Raw genomic sequence first — 17,558 nt, forward strand, 5'->3', positions numbered from 1 at the left:
AGGGAGACCGTGGAAATTAAGCCAAAGGGCAATCCCATGCGTTGCATCACCTCCACTAGGAAAGGCCATTCAAAAGAATCGAACGCTTTCGCCGCGTCTAGTAATACCGCAGCCGCTGGGACGTCGGGCTTTATTCTATGCAGCACAGCAAACAGCGTGCAGAGATTCAGGGATGTAGAGCTTCAGGGGACGAAGCCGGATTGCATTGGGGAAATGATATACTCCATCAGCTGTGATAGCCTATTTGCAAGCACGTTTGCTAGGATTTTATAGTCCAGATTCAATGAAGACAGCGGTCGGTATGAACCGCATTGCTTGTGGTCTTTGCCAGGTTTCGGAAGAAGTATAATTACAGCTTCCAGTAGCGTGGGGGGGGAGAATTTGTTTCTCCAATGCTTCTGCATAAACCTCAATGAACTGTGGGGCCAGGATGTCCTTGAATTCTTTCTAAAAATCCCCCATCAAGCCCCGTGGTGGATGAACGTCGCAGGGTGTCTATAGCCAGTGTGACATCAGTAACTGATATGGGCACTGCCATACAGTCCAGCATATCTTTTTACAGAAACACCAGCGCAATCTCATCCAAATAATCAGTCTGGGCACCGCCATCAGGGTCTGCCCTGGAGGAGTAGAATGTGGTGTAATATTCCAGGAACTCATCTCTAATAACCGATGTGGTGGTGAGCACGGCGCAGGAAGCTGAGTGTAACTCAGTAATGTAGGATTTGCTGTAAGGTGGTCTCAGCATTTGTGCCAGTACCCTGCCAGGCCGCTCGCCCTCTCCGTATCGTTGCGCAGTCTCTTTCCCCAGATATAATATCTCCCTATCTGCTGTGTCTCTGTACTCCGCCAGAAGGGCGAGTCTCTCTGCCTGAGCTCTTGGATCCGGGAGGGATGCGAGCTGGGAGTCTAGCTTAGCTATATCTTGTTCGATGCGGGTCAGCATCCGATGAAGATCCCTGAGCACACCAGCCTGCTTGGCGATGCATACCCCCCTTATGACTGCCTTGAACCCTTCCCATAGAGCTGCCACCGTGTCTACCGAGCCCGTGTTGTGTTCGAAATAGTCCTCTATTGCCTTGCGCACTTCTGCCTTGAACACATCATCCTGGAGGGCCTTACTTGGGAACCGCCATTGCCTTTCATACCCTTCCGGGCGTGGAAGCAGCAAATGTAAGACCACTGGTCAGAATAGGTGCTGGGGAGTGTAGCGAGGGAGCCAAACCAAACCGTTACGCTGGGGGAGAGCAGCCAATAATCTATCCTGGACCAGGTGCAGTGTGGGCCAGAATAGTGAGTGTAGTTGGTGAGGGTGGGATTACGCTGCCGCCAAATTTCTATCAGCGTATATTGAGCACAGAGATCTTTCCAGGGCACGCCTCACCCTTGGTTTAGCATCTGGTGCATGAGATGTGCTGTCCAGTGCGGTGTTCATTAACAGATTGAGGTCCCCCCCAGCAGTAGCGCATGAGGATCATGTTTCGCAATCCGGGCATTCAGGGCGTGTAAAACTCAGGGGCTATCACGTATCTGCCCAATGGATCACGGGTCACGTCAATAAGTGTAAAGGGGACTCTATTGTGTATCAGTATCGCTGTGCCTCTGGCGTAATTGCTATAATTGGCAAAGTATCTGTGTGTGCCCCAGCTGGTGCCAAAATGGGCCGAATCAGTGGGGGGGGGGGGGGGGGGGGGAGATGTGTCTCTTGTAAATCAACCTTGTGTCGGAGAAGGTAATGAATCACCTGGCGCCTCTTACGAATGTTGTTGAGGCCTCGGACATTCCAGGTCATTAGGGTGATGGCTGAGGGCCCCTGCACGTACCCTAACCGTGACATTTAAACTCAATATAGACATACTCCTGTCAAGACTGTAAAGTGATGAAAACTTGGCAAGCAATGCTAAACTAAAGTGCAAATAACAACATTCGCAATGTGTGAGCTTACCCCCATCCCCCCTCCCCCCACCCAGCCGCCTACCAACCCTTAAGTGGACAACCCCTAGCAAGTTAACACGCTCGGTAATCATAGGGATCGCCGGGCAGACAGTTGTGGTCCAATAAGTGGGCCCCAAGATGGGATAAACCAACTTAGCGGATACACCAGAGGGGGGTGTCAACCCAGAATCGAGCCGGTCTAGTGCCGTATCTGTAGGGAAAAAATCTAAATAAACAATGCAATTTCCCATATACAAACTGTAGATCACAAAAGGTCATGCAAGACACCCTCATCCAGCACCAGTGTTCGAAAATAGGTCCACACTTGCGTCAGAGCCGCTGTGAGGCGGAGAAGCAAGCGCACCCTCCGCCGAGGACTGTGAATTCCACGGCAGAATTCCTGGGCCTCTGTTGGGGTATCAAATATTCGAGATCTGCCGCCCACATCCACCTTAAGTCTCGCGCGGTATAGCATGCCATATTGGAGTCCAAGATTGCGTAATGTAGCCTTAACCCCTTGAAATTTGCGGCATGCTTCCTGGACCATTGGAGTAAAGTTCGGATAGAATGCCAACTTGGACCCCTGCCATTCAACCGTGCTGTGTTCTCTTGCCAGACGGAGCGTGGTATCTCGGTCCCTAAAATTCAGGATGCGCGCTATGATGGGTCTAGGGGGAAGGCCTGGGTTAGGTCTAGGGCCCAGTGACCTGTGGGCTCTCTCTACCACAAAGCCAGGTGTAAAGGCCTCACTGCCAAACAGATCTGTAAGTAATTTCTCCACGAAGAGGTCCATTCGGCCTGTAGATGTCTCCGGGACCCCCATAATGCGGACGTTGTTGTGTCGTCCATGCGCTTCCAAGTCTTTATTTTTAATAGTTACTTCCTTGAGTAGGCGTTCCGCCCGTTCCAGCTACTTCAGAGACTGACCTGTCCCGTCCTCCAGATCAGAGACACAAGCCTCTGCCACGTCGAGGTGCCTGTCGTGGCCTTGCACTTTGGCGCCCAAGGATATGATTGTCTGGTCCAGGGAGTCGAAGCGGGAGTCCAGTGCCTTGAATCCCGCCTTCATTTCCAGCAGCAGGGAGGATGTTTTTCTGTTGTTTATGGTAAATTGCAGGACAGTGCCTCTTGCTATTATATTGACCAGTGACCATCTTTCCTTTAGATAAGAATTGCAGACTGGGATGTTATCTAAATAGTTTTTCTGTCTCTGAAGCAACTTCAACTTATCTGTAGTGGCAGGACATCTTTCACAGCATCAGCGTTTTAACTAATACACATCAATTAATCAAATCAATATGGAATGAAAGCAACTGAGAAACTATGCCACTGAAAAAACTAGCCAAGGACATCTATAACTTGATGCATCAACTAAAGTGCATTGGGTTGGAGAGCAAACGTAACCCAATTAATGGTCTGCTCCATTTTGGACTTACCTTCAAAAAAGCTTCTTTCTGCTCAAGGTGCTTGTTAATCATGGGGGTCACATGGTCAGTTTCTGAATTGGGACCCAGCTTGTCTGCTCCTCCACACCAGTCTTCGTCCCTCTTGTACTCCTGTTCAAGGCTCTCAAGCACACTGCACACCTACAGAAAGGAAGGGGTGTATTTTGGTGACTGTTTGCTAGGTCAATATATGTTATGTCTGCCAAGGCAAAAAAACAGTGTTCCATTGCAGAATCATGTCATTTACATTACACCAGTTACCTCAAAGTTGATTCATTATCGGATTCACAATCTGAGAACAATAACTCTCAACAACTGAGTTGCAATAACAGAAGGTCTCCCAGGACACGATTATAAAGTCTATATTTTTTAAAAGCTTTAGCAGATCGAGTTTTTATCTTCTCTGACCATACTTTAATATAGCATTTGGAATTCTGAAAAACAATATTTTACCTCATGTAACAATAGAAAATGCAACACATACAAACCTAACATTGTGAGCATGGAGCGCTCTCAGACGACTGAAAAAGCACTTTTTAAATACAGTCAATAATTCGTCACAACTGTGAAGTCTGGTTGGGAAAGGGAGAGAGGTCTGCTGCTGACCCAATCGCAGTTCGTTAACCACCTCTGCAGATCCTTCGCAGTTCCTTCTGAGATCTGAACCACGTCGGTGAGATTTCCCCGATGCTGTGCCCATTCGAACTTCAAGTCCCACTGCAGAGCCCGCATACGCCACCTGGCAACAGGATGCACGAGGCCATGAGACCTAACAGCCTCAGAGTTAACCTCACCGAAATCCAGGATAGAGGCTGAAATATCGGAATCATAACCTGAATATCGAGTTTTTATCTTCTCTGACCATACTTTAATATAGCATTTGGAATTCTGAAAAACAATATTTTACCTTATGTAACAATAGAAAATGCAACACATACAAACCTAACATTGTGAGCATGGAGCGCTCTCAGACGACTGAAAAAGCACTTTTTAAATACAGTCACTAATTCGTCACAACTGTGAAATCTGGTTGGGGAAGGGAGAGAGGTCTGCTGCTGACCCAATCGCAGTTCGTTAACCACCTCTGCAGATCCTTCGCAGTTCCTTCTGAGATCTGAACCACGTCGGTGAGATTTCCCCGATGCTGTGCCCATTCGAACTTCAAGTCCCACTGCAGAGCCCGCATACGCCACCTGGCAACAGGATGCACGAGGCCATGAGACCTAACAGCCTCAGAGTCAACCTCACCGAAATCCAGGATAGAGGCTGAAATATCGGAATCATAACCTGAATATCCTTGACTCGCAGCTCAGGAGGATAAGCCTGAAACTATACTGTGTCCAGAACAGCTCAGATGAAAGGGAGCATCTGAGAAGGAGTCAGGTGTGACTTTGGCACGTTTATAGAGAACCCCAGCGAATGCAGTATGTCCGCCGTAGTCTGAAGGTGGGAGATGACTGCCTGGGGCGAGGACGTCTTCAACAGCCAGTCATCTAGGTAGGGGAAGACTGACACCCCTAACCTGCGCAGATGAGCTGCAACCACCGCCATCACCTTGGTGAACACCTGAGGGGCACTGGTAAGACCGAAGGGGAGCACGATAAACCGAAAGTGCTCGTGGCCTACGTAGAACTGCAGGTAACGCCTGTGGCCCAGCAGGATGGGAATGTGAAAATACGCATCCTGCAGGTCCAATGCTACCCTCCAGTCTCCTTGGTCTAAGGCAGACAAGACCTGAGCCAATGTGAGCATTTTGAATTTCTCCTTTTTGAGGAAGAGATTGACGGTCCGAAGAGCTAAAATTGTCCGAAGCCCATTGTTGTTCTTCGGAAAGTTGCAGGAATAACAGCCACCACCTACTTCTGAAGCTGGAACCCTTTCTATAGCTCCTTTGGCCAAAAGAGCTGTAACTTCCTCTTGTAGCAACTTTAAATGATCCTCTGCCAGCCGTTCCTGAGGTGGCGGAATAGGAGGCGAAAAGAAAGGAAAGGAAGAGAATAGCCCTCCAGGAAAATCTGCAAGACCCACTTGTCTGTTATAGATCTCCAGCGGGAGCGATGATGATGATGAATTCTTCCACCCACTGAAGTAGTGTGGTCCTGCAGAATCAGCCTAGGAGTGCTTGGAGGCTGCGGCTGCTAGGGGCAGTGTGGTAGACGACTTCTGGCCTCCATTCCGAGGACGGAATGTACCTCGTCCACGCACGGCTTGGGAAGTCTGTGCGGGACGGTGGCTAGGATAGGGCTGACGTGGATGGAAACCCCTTCCGTTATCATGAAAGGGGCGAAAGGAAGACTGAGCACGAGGAGTGGCGGAGAGGCGTAAGGATCTGGCCGTAGCTCGAGAATCCTTGAACCTGACGAGGGACGAGTCTGCCTTTTACCCAAAAAGGCAGGTTCCATCAAAGGGCATGTCCATCAAATTGGCTTCGACATCCCCCGAGAAGCCAGTTGTACGAAGCCAGGCGTGGCGCCTCAAGGCCACAGTCATTGAAATCGACCTGCCCAGCGAATCGGTCGTATCCAATTTTGCTGCATCTCTCCTGTCCTTGACAGCTTGGAAAAGCACAGCCCAGGCCTCCTCCGGGACTTGAGGCTGCACCTGCGCAACCGTCTCCCAAAGAGAGTGGGAGAAACGGCCCAATAAGCATGCAATATTCACCGACCGCAATGGCAGACTGAAGTAAGAAAACATCTTCTTCCCAAATGAGTCCAGTGTCTTGGATTCCCTATCCGGAGGGGCGGAAGGGAATGTGCCCTGGAAAGTAGAGGCCTGCAGCACCAAACTTTCTGGGGTGGGGTGTTGGCTGAGGAACTGGACAATGGCAGCGTGCAATCGTCCTATTCACAGGAGCCCCTGTGCTAGGCTTGGACCATGTTCCTAGAAGGACATCCGTAAGTGCCTCATTAAAATGCAATAGGGGTTCAGAGGTGGAAGCCCCAGGTTGAAGCACTTCGGTCAGGAGATTAGTCCTGACCTGCACTGAGGGCAGCTCCAGTCCAAGGACCTCAGCTGTCCTCTTAACCACCATGGCATAGGACACCCCCTCCTCCGTAGCCACTGTAGGCGGAGAGAGCATGCCAGTGTCTGGGGAAGTATCCAGATCACTGGCTTCCCCAAGTTCCCCCTACCAGCCCATAGTCTCCTCAGAGACATCCTGGTTTTCTGGTGGGTCCCCACACTCCTCCCATTCCTCTTCTTAGCCCAGCACAGCCACAAAGTGCTCAGGCGACAACATAGAACCCCTGGGTTCTGTCGACGTCGGAAGCGACATCTATCGACGCAATTCTGTCTCTGTGTCGCCGAGGATGAGGATGGGGCTTGAGCCGCCGATGGGCACCAGTGAGGTCGCAGGCATCGACTTCAGGTTCGACGCCGGGGGAGGTTGCATTGGCAGGACCGGCACGACCCAGGATCGGATCCTTGAGGCCCCACCGGCGCAGTGGCCAAAGCCGACTGCGTCGAACCCGATAAGGCCCCATCCAACCCTGCGGGACCCAAGGACTCACCAACGTAAAGCTCTTTTTTGAGCAGAAGTCGCACCAGCTTCCAGAAAGGGTGGGAGGCTCAAAGTCAACCAAAGCTTCGACTCCGCAGAACTATGCCTAGAGCGTCGGTGCTCCTTACCTTTCTCGATGACTAACGCCAACTGAGGTGAAGACGAAGTCGCTTGACTTCTTCTTTTTGTGCTTCTTCCCAGTGTCCAGAGATGACCTTGAATGGGAGAAAGAGAACTTAGGGCTCTGTGAGCGGTCCCGCGACCTCCTCTTCTTCAAACGGGACCGTGACCACCTCGGAGTCTCGCAGTGTTGACTGCCAGGCCACGAGCAACTTCATCGCTCACTCCCTCAAAGGTCTTCGGGGCCATCGCCTGACAGTCTGAACACAACTTCGAATCGTGGTCGCATTCAAGACACCACAGACATACGCGGTGGCGATCGGTGAACGACATCATACGGGAACAAATCCCTCATGGTTTAAAATCTGTCTTTCTACCAGACATCCCTCGCACATGAAGTTGTATCTCAAAAATTTCAACAAAGTTCGAGAAAAAAGCCTGCCAAAAAGTGGCAGAGGGGTAGCTCTTCCTGGACCGGCAGTTAACTGGTGCTGAAAGAAAAGGACTGTTGCCCGCGCACCTGGGTGGTGCCTATATAGGCACCGCAACATCATAACCGATGCTACTGACGCCATCAACGTCACGTGGAGCCGAATGGAGCCACCCGATGTCGCGCGCAAGGGGTATTGCTTAGCAAAAGTTTTCAGATCCAGCCTGAAGCCTGGGAAATTCAAAGGTAAGGAATCTGCAGGTAGAAGTCTCTATCAGATCTCAGAATATATACAAAGAAATATATAGACACATTGTATCTAAAGGTGCTCCAAAAAAAATGTGCAGTGAGTAAGAATAAGCGAATTAAATTGTGCAAGTGCTATGTGCAAGTGCTATATACAATGCATATATACAAAGCTAGTGACTGACATGAATGTTAAATTCAATGACAACTCAGAATCAGAGTATGGCGTGAAAGATCCTGATTCAAGTCAGTCCTTCAGCATATTTGTCACCTCAATATACATTATTTTTAAACAGGGTCATCATCAGGTCCAAAAACAAGGTAGCACTAGGAAGGAGAAAATCCATCGCTCGAGCTGGGCATATTTAAATAGGCCCTGTTTAAAGATGCATGGTTCAGGCCCCGTTGGACCAATTTGTTTGATCCTGGGCTCCTTTTGCTCCTGGTGGCAAGCCCTAGCCACCTGGAACCTATGCAGTAGGCTTCCTTGCCTTTCAAGTGGCACACTTTGCGCAGAGTTGGTTCCACTGGGCTCACAGTGCCAGCTTTTCTCCTTTGCTTAGTCTTTAGTGCTCCCCTCCTCCTGCTGGAGCACAGAAGTCAACATCTTCCCCCAACGGGTCCGTAGTGCGAATAAGGGAGCCAGCATAACTGGCTCTAGAGAGACCAAATGGTATATCCAATTCAAGTGCCCAAGTCTCCGTCTCTCCCTTTATAAGAGCTTTTAAGTGGGGGTGGAAGGTTCTAGAAACAAGTCACTCCCCGCCAGTCCCAGGGTGCCACATCACCGTTTCACTCTGGTCCTGTCTTACCCTCCTGCACAGCATGCAGGAACAATCTAGGTTGGTGCAGTCATGTGGTCTCTGTGCATACCTACTCTGGGGGTCTCAGCTCCACCCATAGCTGACATCACCGACTGGGACTTTCCCGACAAAAGTTCACAAGGGAGCCCCTCCTGTGATGGCTCCAGATGTCTGGGCTTTACCAACCCTGGTGCAGTGCGAGAGCTAATTAACAGATTCAGATTTTCTTCCTCACTCCTTCATCCTCAGGACCTGAGCAAAGCACATTTAATTGCTCCTTTTGTGTAGGGAGGCCTTTGTTCCCACTGCTGGAGAGCAGACTAATTAACTTGGCCCAACAGGGTGACTAAAGGCTTGGATTCGGACCGTAATTTGAACCAGAGAAATATGACAATTCTGGACGACACTTAAGGTGTCTAGACTTACATATTCAAACTTGGTGTAAATGTTTTGCCCCAGTTTGATACCTCTCTGGACTTTCAAGGCCAAAGGGAAGATAAACTGCTCTTTAAGGTGGATTCCCCCCCTATGTGTATAATTACAGTGACACTGCAGATAACCCAGTAAACTCTACTGATCTTACCAATAAGTGCCCACTAAAATTATAAGCAAAAGACACACAATTGATGGACGGAACGCAGAACAAATCAAAACATTCACCCCCAGTCAAGAGATCTGAGCTTAATCCATCATTCTTTGCTCACCATGCCACCCCAGTTTAGACCTGGCCATATGCAAATCAGTCTGGACTCTGTGTCTTAGGGAACAGTCCAGCCCGAACTGCCAAGCCAGGTCCTCCCTGGACCGGAAACAAGCATCCTAGGACCGGTTTTGGGGTTTCACCATGTGGAAATGTGCTATTTAATAAGCACACCGGTGCAGGGGTCACCGATCTGTGTCCACGGGTCCGTTGACCAACAAAATAGAGATTGGCACTGAAGCTGGAATTCAAATAACAAGTTTATTAATCACTCATGAGTGGGACCACGTCCACACAGCACTCTCAAGTGCTGACTGAGGTTGTACATTGAAGTCACAGAACACAGGCCTTATATACAGCTTTGTTGCAGAGTAAGCATGTAGATACAAATAGAAGGTACAGGCCTACACAGAAATAGTTACCGACAAACATGGGCAGATGGGTGATCACTTAGTCAGCAAAGTGGGAGGGGGAACAGAACTGTTTACAACAGCAGAAAATACTTGACAGTTACATCTTTAACCAGGTGCATTTTAGCAGCTACAGGCCTTTTCTCAGCACGTACATTGCTTTGGCTCAGAACAGAAGGAGTTAACTAAAGCTGATAACACAAGCAGAATAGAAGAGCAAGCAACAGTGAAGACGGAAGAATTACATAGCTAACAAAACGGATGCCACAACCAAGATGGCTTCAGCTTATGCTAACGGCAATTATTTCAGATTTCCACAGACTACCCTTTTAGCATATGCTGAAGACATTTTCTTATGCTTTCGAATGAATACAAAAAATATCATGGACTTAAATCTGCATCATTTCACTAATTTCTTGATCTATTGCTCAGCGGGCATTTACATTTTTGACATTTTGTTTAGGCGGTATACAAGAGGTACAGGTGGAAACACATAAGGAACAAAGTATCGGGCTGCATTGAATACATAGGCAACAAGTGAAAAGAATAGCAAGAAATATACAGTAATATTAGTGATATGAGAAGCCCACGATAGTGCAAACCAGCCTCTGCAGGAGCCATTATGTGAAAACGGCAAAGGAATAAAAGGCGTTCCTCCCTTTTTCTGATGAGCTGGCATCATTCCACATACCCAACAGTCGGTAATGTTCGTAGCATTGTGTGTATGGTGCAACATCTGAATGGAAATGTTATTGAGGTAGGACATTCTGTGCTTCTGTTCATGATAAGGTAGAGTGAAGTAATGGTGTTCTATGGGGACAGGAGTAGTAGCAGTCAGTAGATTTCGGACAGGAGCTACTTCCTCTACAACCCATGTTATTATAGTAACAATAACAACAGTCAAGGTGAGTCCAGTAACAATCATTGTTCTTTTGCTACAAACTCTTGCAACAGTCGGTTTCTTTTCCTTAGGCATATTCATTTCGTCGACAAACAGCAAAACAGCTGGTGCCCTAAGGTCCTGGGCAGACGTTGATTTCTTCACTAACATTGAGACAAATAGTCACTAAAAGGCTACCCCCCTTTGAAGTTAGTCTTTAACCACCCAGGACAGTGGCTCAAACAGTCTTTTTCAGCAACAAAGTGTCTTTCTTCCTGGATCACAGCTGATATTGAGATGTACCAGGAATCGTGTGGTCCGGAAAGACTTCCTCAGATCCTTCAGGTGACACAGCTTGTCCTTTCTCTGTGACCAGGATATCGCGGTGATCTGCCAACTGCAGTGTGTCGCGTGGACCCAGTTTTTCCGGTTCGTCACTCGAACTGCAGTCCTGGTAGCCAGCAGCACTTGCTCAGGGCCTCGCCATCTCGGAGCTAGGGAGCTGGTCCTCTGAAAGGATTTAATCACCACAAAGTCACCAGGGCGCAAACAATGGCCCTCACCTTGCGACCTGTCTGGAAGAGCCTCCCGAACCTGTTGATAAATAGAAGACAAACTGTCAGTCAACTGAGACAAATAGTCATTCATCAATACAAAGGGTACATCATGTATAGGGCGTGGCTTAGGAATCCCCCAAATATTCATTGGCCTTACAAAAACCACCTCATAAGGTGTGAGGGCAGATCGTGTATGTGGTATCGATCTAATAAATAACAATGCTAGAGGCAGTGCATCAGGCCATTTCAAAGATGTGGAAGCCTGTATTTTAGCCAATTTCAATTTCAGGGCAGAGTTGTAACGTTCCACTAGTCCTGCTGATTGTGAGTGAAAAGCAGCATGAAACTTCTGCTTAGTTCCCAAACCTTTCATGAGATACTCACCAACTTGCCCAATAAAATGGGGTCCGTTGTCACTCCACAAAACTCGACAAATGCCGAATCTGGGAAAAAACTCCTTTAGGAGCTTTTTTGCTGTAGTAAGAGCTGCATTCTCTTTCGTAGCGTATGCCTCCACCCATTTACTAAAGGCACAAATCACTACCAAGACATACTTTAGGTTGTTACAACGCTCAAACTGGATGTAATCCATTTGCAGGACCTCAAAAGGTGTGGTGGGTATTGCAAACCCTCCTATTAGAGTTCGTGTTCCCTTTTCCAGGATTATACTGGAGACATATCAGACAACGCTGGACATTTTCTTAGCCGTACTGACAATATCTGGATGATCCCAAACTTGCATAAGTTGCTTTGCTATTGAGGATGTTCCAACATGTGCCGGCCCATGTGCCATGTGAATCACAGGATGTAAATAGGCTGTGGGTAACTTTCATTTTGTCATTTCTTTATTCCTCCAACAGCACACATCATCCAATGCTCCCTCCTTGGACCATTGGTCTAATTCATCAACAGAGGCAGATTGTTGCATGTCCAGCACCTCTTGCCTGGCATCATGCCAACGTTCAGCCTGGGATTAAACTACATACATAGATGTGGTACTTCGCTGCATTGCAGTTTCCCAAGCTGTGTAATCTGCAAAGGCATTGCCTGCTCCTATTTTACCGGTCACTTTCTTGTGTGAGCTACATTTAACAATTGCCACTTTCTTAAGATAGGTCAAGGCAGTAAGGAGTTTATGTACTAATTCCCCATGCACTATGTGTTTCTCATGTGAAGTGAGAAAGCCTCTTTCTTTCCAAAGCTGCCAGAAGTTAGTGGCCATGCCAAAGGCGTATTGGCTATCAGTGTAAATATTAACAAGCAAATCTGTACTAAGCTCACATGCTCTTGTCAGTGCTATCAACTCAGCTGCTTGAGCTGACTTCTGTGGGATTCGAGCCATCTCAACTACTGTCTAAAGTGTTGTAATTGCATAAGCAGCAGACGTCGTGCCATCATGAAACTTCAAGCAGGACCCATCGACCCACAATTCACCATCAACAATAGAAAGAGGTGTATCTTGTAGGTCAACACAACCCTTTGTGTGTTCTTTAGTAAGAGATATACAGTCATGTAACTCTTGTGCCTGAGACTGGGTAGCTGGAAGTGGCAATAATGTAGCAGGATTCAGAGTCAAACATCTTTTCAACGTGATATGAGGGGCCAAAAGTGTCAATTCATATCCTGTCAAGCGGGCACTAGTCAGATGCTGTGTCTTTGTTTGATTTAACAAGGCATCGACTGAATTAGGTACGAACACAAACAGTCTATGTGACAAGACTATTCCCTCACTCTGACGTATGGACACAGCCGCTGCCGCCACCGCTCGGAAACAACCAGGCAGTGCGCGGGCAACTGGATCAAGGACAGCCGAAAAATATGCACAAGGACGTTGTTTATCACCGTGTGTCTGTGTTAAAACCGAGAGGGCACAACCTTCCCTCTCGTATACATAGAGTGTGAAAGTCTTAGTATAGTCTGGAGTTCCTAATACTGGTGCAGAACAAAGAGCTTGACGTAGCTGTTGGAAAGCATTCTGGCATTCAGTAGTCCATGGGAGAGGCATCATGTCTTTAGTCAAAAGGGCCAACAAGGGTTTAATAATGTATGAAAAGCTAGGGATCCCCTGCCTACAGAAGGAAGTAAGGCAAATCAATGCACGGACGTCCTTCTGAGTACGGGGCACAGGAGTATCTAAAATGGTCTGAATGCGATCTGGTATAAGTACACGTCCCTCCTTAGACAGGAGGTGACCTAAATAGGTAACCTGCTGTCTACAAAATTGCAATTTCTTCCGAAAGATTTTGTGATGATGAGAGGCAAGAAATGATAATAATGATAGTATTCCTTCTTTACATTGTTCAGGGGTATCGGCAGCGAGCAAGATGTCATCGACATATTGAATAAGAGCAACCCCTTTCGGTACCAGAAAAAAATCAAGCTGCCTTTTCAATGCCTGACTATAAATGCTAGGACTCTCTGTATACCCTTGTGGAGCTCTACAGAATCTGAATGATCTATTATTCAAAGGGAAGCCAAACAAATAATGGCTGTCAGGGTGAATAGGTATCGAAAAGAATGCATTCTTCAAATCTATTACACTAAATGTAGTGGTAGTAGGAGGAACCATAGTAAGAAGTGTCAAAATGTCAGTCTACCGGGTATTGGGGCACCACAATGTTGTTGACCTCTCGTAAATCAATAATGAATCTGTAAATGTTAGTATCAGTGTCTCTTTTCAAAATAGGAAGGATAGGGCTATTACAAAAGTTATAAGGAACTTCTTCCACAACCCCCAACTTGATAAAATCCTGAACAATGTGCGTCAATGCTTCTTCGCCTTCCGGAGATATTTTTTATTGGGGCAATCGAGGCAATGAAGCACCTTCCTTCACTTGAATATGCTCTGGTGGAGTAACCATTTGTCCCACATCGGTATCTGATCTAGCCCATAAAGTACTAGATAAAGATGCCAGAGCAATATCCTCTTTAATGAGACAAGACCTCTCAACCATTGGATAGTTATCATTTAAGATCACACGCACACCTTCTGGGGAACAACGTATTGTAGCACAAAAATATTTGAGCATATCGATGCCCATAATATTATCCGGAGTGGTAGGGGAGAGCCACAATGGACATGCTGCAGTGAATTTATCAAGACTAAATGCAAGTGGCTGTGACAGTGGGCTAGATGTCCCATCGAATCCTATTGATGTTATCATTGCGCCAGACAGGGGAGCCCTAGGAACCAATTTTTTAGACAGAGCACTACGAGTAGCTCCTGTATCAACCAGAAACCGATCAGTAGAGCCTAAGACATTTGCATCAACATAAGGACCTTTCTGATCTACTGGGACCTCAACCGGTTCCTTACCCCATCCTGGGCATTCCTATGCATAATCAGAATCCCCAAGACCATCAGCCGAATAATCAGACATTTGATATTGATTTCGTCTATCAAAGGTATTAGAATAATTTGGTCCATGTTCAACTGCCTCAAATCTGGTACGTGTTCCTATTCCTCCCCTTTGTCCTCAATTCCCTGGGCGTCGTCTCATATTTCCTCTACCCCGTTGATACTGCTGACCTCGCAAAAGGGGGCACTCAGAACGCCAATGTCCAATCTCTTTACAATAAGCGCACTGATCAGAAGACAAAGTTGATCGAGAGAAAGGGGGTACACCAGGGGTATATACTACACGTCTGCCTCTACCACCACCTCTGAATGGTGGACTATATACTTGAGCCAACATAACTTTTGTCTTTAAATCCTTTACCTTCTTATCCTCTTTGCCTTTTGCTTCCAATTCCTGACGCTCATAATACTGGGCCATAGTCAAAAAGGAGACTGGGGAAGATGTAGTCCACGAACTCTCACTGTCCTTAAGGCGACTAGCTATTTCTGGCAACATGTTAGCGACAAATTTGTCGACGAACAAATACTTACCCGTGTCATCTGTCAATGACTGTCCACTAAAGTCATGGAATGTCTCTTCAAATCGAGTAAAGAAATCAGAAACTGGCTCATCTGCTTTCTGTTTACAAGATGCTAACATTGTCCAATCTATTTTCTTAGGGGGTATAAGAATTTTCAACTTAGTCACAATAGCTTTGGGAAGATCTAATATCTCCTGTTGTGGTTTCTGCGCAGTCTCTCTAGCAGCATCTATTTCTTCTAAATGCACCCAAGTATCACCATATGCTACATTATCATCTATTTTCCGAATTGTTCTCCACATATCAGGGGTCAAAATATGTCCAAAAAACATATCGATATCTGGCAAGGTCAAAGTGCAGGAGCTAATGGCTCCTTCCACTTCCTCATAGAAAGCAGCCGGATGTTTTCGCGGGTCAGGCAAAGCAGCCTTAAGAGCCATAACATCTGCTCTACTCCAAGGAGTATAGACCAAATTATAAACAAAATATCCCTTTGCATCATCTGAATCTTTATCAGCACTTGTTCTCGCACCCTTCGGAGGAACATACAATGGTGCAGCTTCACGCATTGGTTTCACAGTAACCACAATATCACTAGGGTTATTGTCTGTCCCTAAAACTTCATCTTTTTACACTGGGGCTGAACTGTTTGTGCAGTTTTAACTTTACTAGCTGATTTTTGGTTCGCTTTTAAACATAGTGTATCATGTCTTAATTTAACTACTCGCCTAATTAGATCAGGTATATTTGACAAAAGGAAAGTTCCATCATTTAATTGTTTATAATCAGAATTGATATCAGTGGGCTCTAAGTTTTTAGAAACGTTTCTAAAACCAAGTATTACCTCCCAAGTGAACTTCTCTGCAAAATATAACTGCTCTAAATCCTTCCACTGCTGAACCAGTGCTACATGGTCTGAATCAGAAGTAGTCCCACAAGCTTCTTTGCGAGCAGTGGATCTGATAGGGGCTTTTTCGTCAACAGTCAAAGTAGAGCGAGTCTGCCGCCCATCTTGCTTATCTAAGTCTTTATCGTCTGAGGAAAAATGTTCTTCAGAAAGATCATTCTCTGGGGCAGAGGGAAATTTATACGGGGGCAGAAGTTGATCTAACAAAATGGAGTCATCCTGAGGTTTATTAAGTATGGGATAAATGGGGCGCCTAATAGGGTACTGGCCAGTTACCGCTAAACGACGCTCCCTTTCCTCTTTTCCTTTTATTGCCTTCATCTCTTTATTTTGTAATTCCAATGCTTTTTGATATATCGTTTTTTGCTGTTCTTTTTCTGCTATAGCTTCTTCTTTCCTCACTCTCTCTTGCACTTCTTTCTCCCACATTCGTACACAATCAAACATATCTTGTCGACTTTTTCTCTTGAATAAACACTGCTCTACATATTGAATTTTTTTAAAGTCAAATGACCCATTCACAGGACATCGTAAATCAGGATCCTTTTTTGTATATTTGTTCCACAGTGTACTATACATTATGGAAGAAATATCGTATTTAATAAACATATGTCTATTAGGTGTCCCCTCTGGGGGAACCGGCTGACTTCTTTCTAAATCTGTTTTGGTACCACCATGGCAACAACACAACCTACGGAGTGTGCTGCAAACAGGCACGCTACCAAAATTTTTGTAAAATATTACTTTTCCAAAATATTCAAAAGTAGAGAAAAATCTCCACATTACCTGCCTTTATCTTTTGCAAAAAATAAATCACACAAACAAAACCAGAATCTTGGCCAAGCAAACAAGAGTGCCGTTTCAGCGACCTTACCAAACAAGAGTCTCCAACTGCCAATCTCTTGGTCGACCTAATGGTCACTGCAAAAATAACACCAAAGGTTACCTCAGTCGGGACCGGCCAACACCTGGAGGGTCAAATCGAGAAAACTGGAAAAATCACTTTGGCTGCAAAGACAAGAGCCTCCTCATGCAGGACGTCTCCTCAGCAATATTCCACAATTCCGTCAAGACCACTCCTTCGGATGGCCTCCTCCTCAATGAGGCTCCATATGTCGGGCACCAACTGAGGAAATGTGCTTTTTAATGAGTACACCGGTGCAGGGGTCACCCTTCTCTGTCCACGGGTCCGTAGACCAACAACATAGAGATTTGCACTGAAGCTGGAATTCAAATAACAAGTTTATTAATCACTCATGAGTGGGACCACGTCCACACAGCACTCTCAAGTGCTGCCTGAGGTAGTACATTGAAGTCACAGAACACTGGCCTTATATACAGCTTTGTTGCAGAGTAAGCATGTAGACACAAATAGAAGGTACAGACCTACACAGAAATAGTTACCGACAGACATGGGCAGATGGGTGATCCCTTAGTCAGCAAAGTGGGAGGGGGAACAGAACTGTTTACAACGGCAGAAAAAAGTTGAAAGTTACATCTTTAACCAGGTGCATTTTAGCAGCTACAGGCCTTTTCTCAGCACGTACATTGCTTTGGCTCAGTACACAAGGAGTTAACTAAAGCAGATGACACAAGCAAAATAGAAGAGCAAGCAACAGTGAAGACGGAAGAATTACATAGCTAACAAAATGGATGCCACAACCAAGATGGCTTCAGCTTATGCTAATGGAAATTATTTCAGATTTCCACAACCCCTCATCAGCCAGGATAGCCCTAAGTGCGCTGT

General features: G+C 46.4%; 1 protein-coding gene across 2 annotated transcripts in view; it reads right to left on the reverse strand.

The window, feature by feature from the left end:
* Positions 1-17,558, reverse strand: part of TRIO (trio Rho guanine nucleotide exchange factor) — a 4,621,980-nt gene that overhangs the window by 2,579,465 nt on the left and 2,024,957 nt on the right. For both annotated transcript variants that reach the window (XM_085606120.1, XM_085606121.1), the window contains exon 18: positions 3,372-3,521. In XM_085606120.1, the coding sequence (XP_085462246.1) occupies positions 3,372-3,521 (150 nt within the window). The remainder of the gene's footprint in view (positions 1-3,371; positions 3,522-17,558) is intronic.

The sequence above is a fragment of the Triturus cristatus genome, chromosome 5_1 (assembly GCF_964204655.1).
Source record: "Triturus cristatus chromosome 5_1, aTriCri1.1, whole genome shotgun sequence".
NCBI classification, from domain to species: Eukaryota; Metazoa; Chordata; class Amphibia; order Caudata; family Salamandridae; genus Triturus; species Triturus cristatus.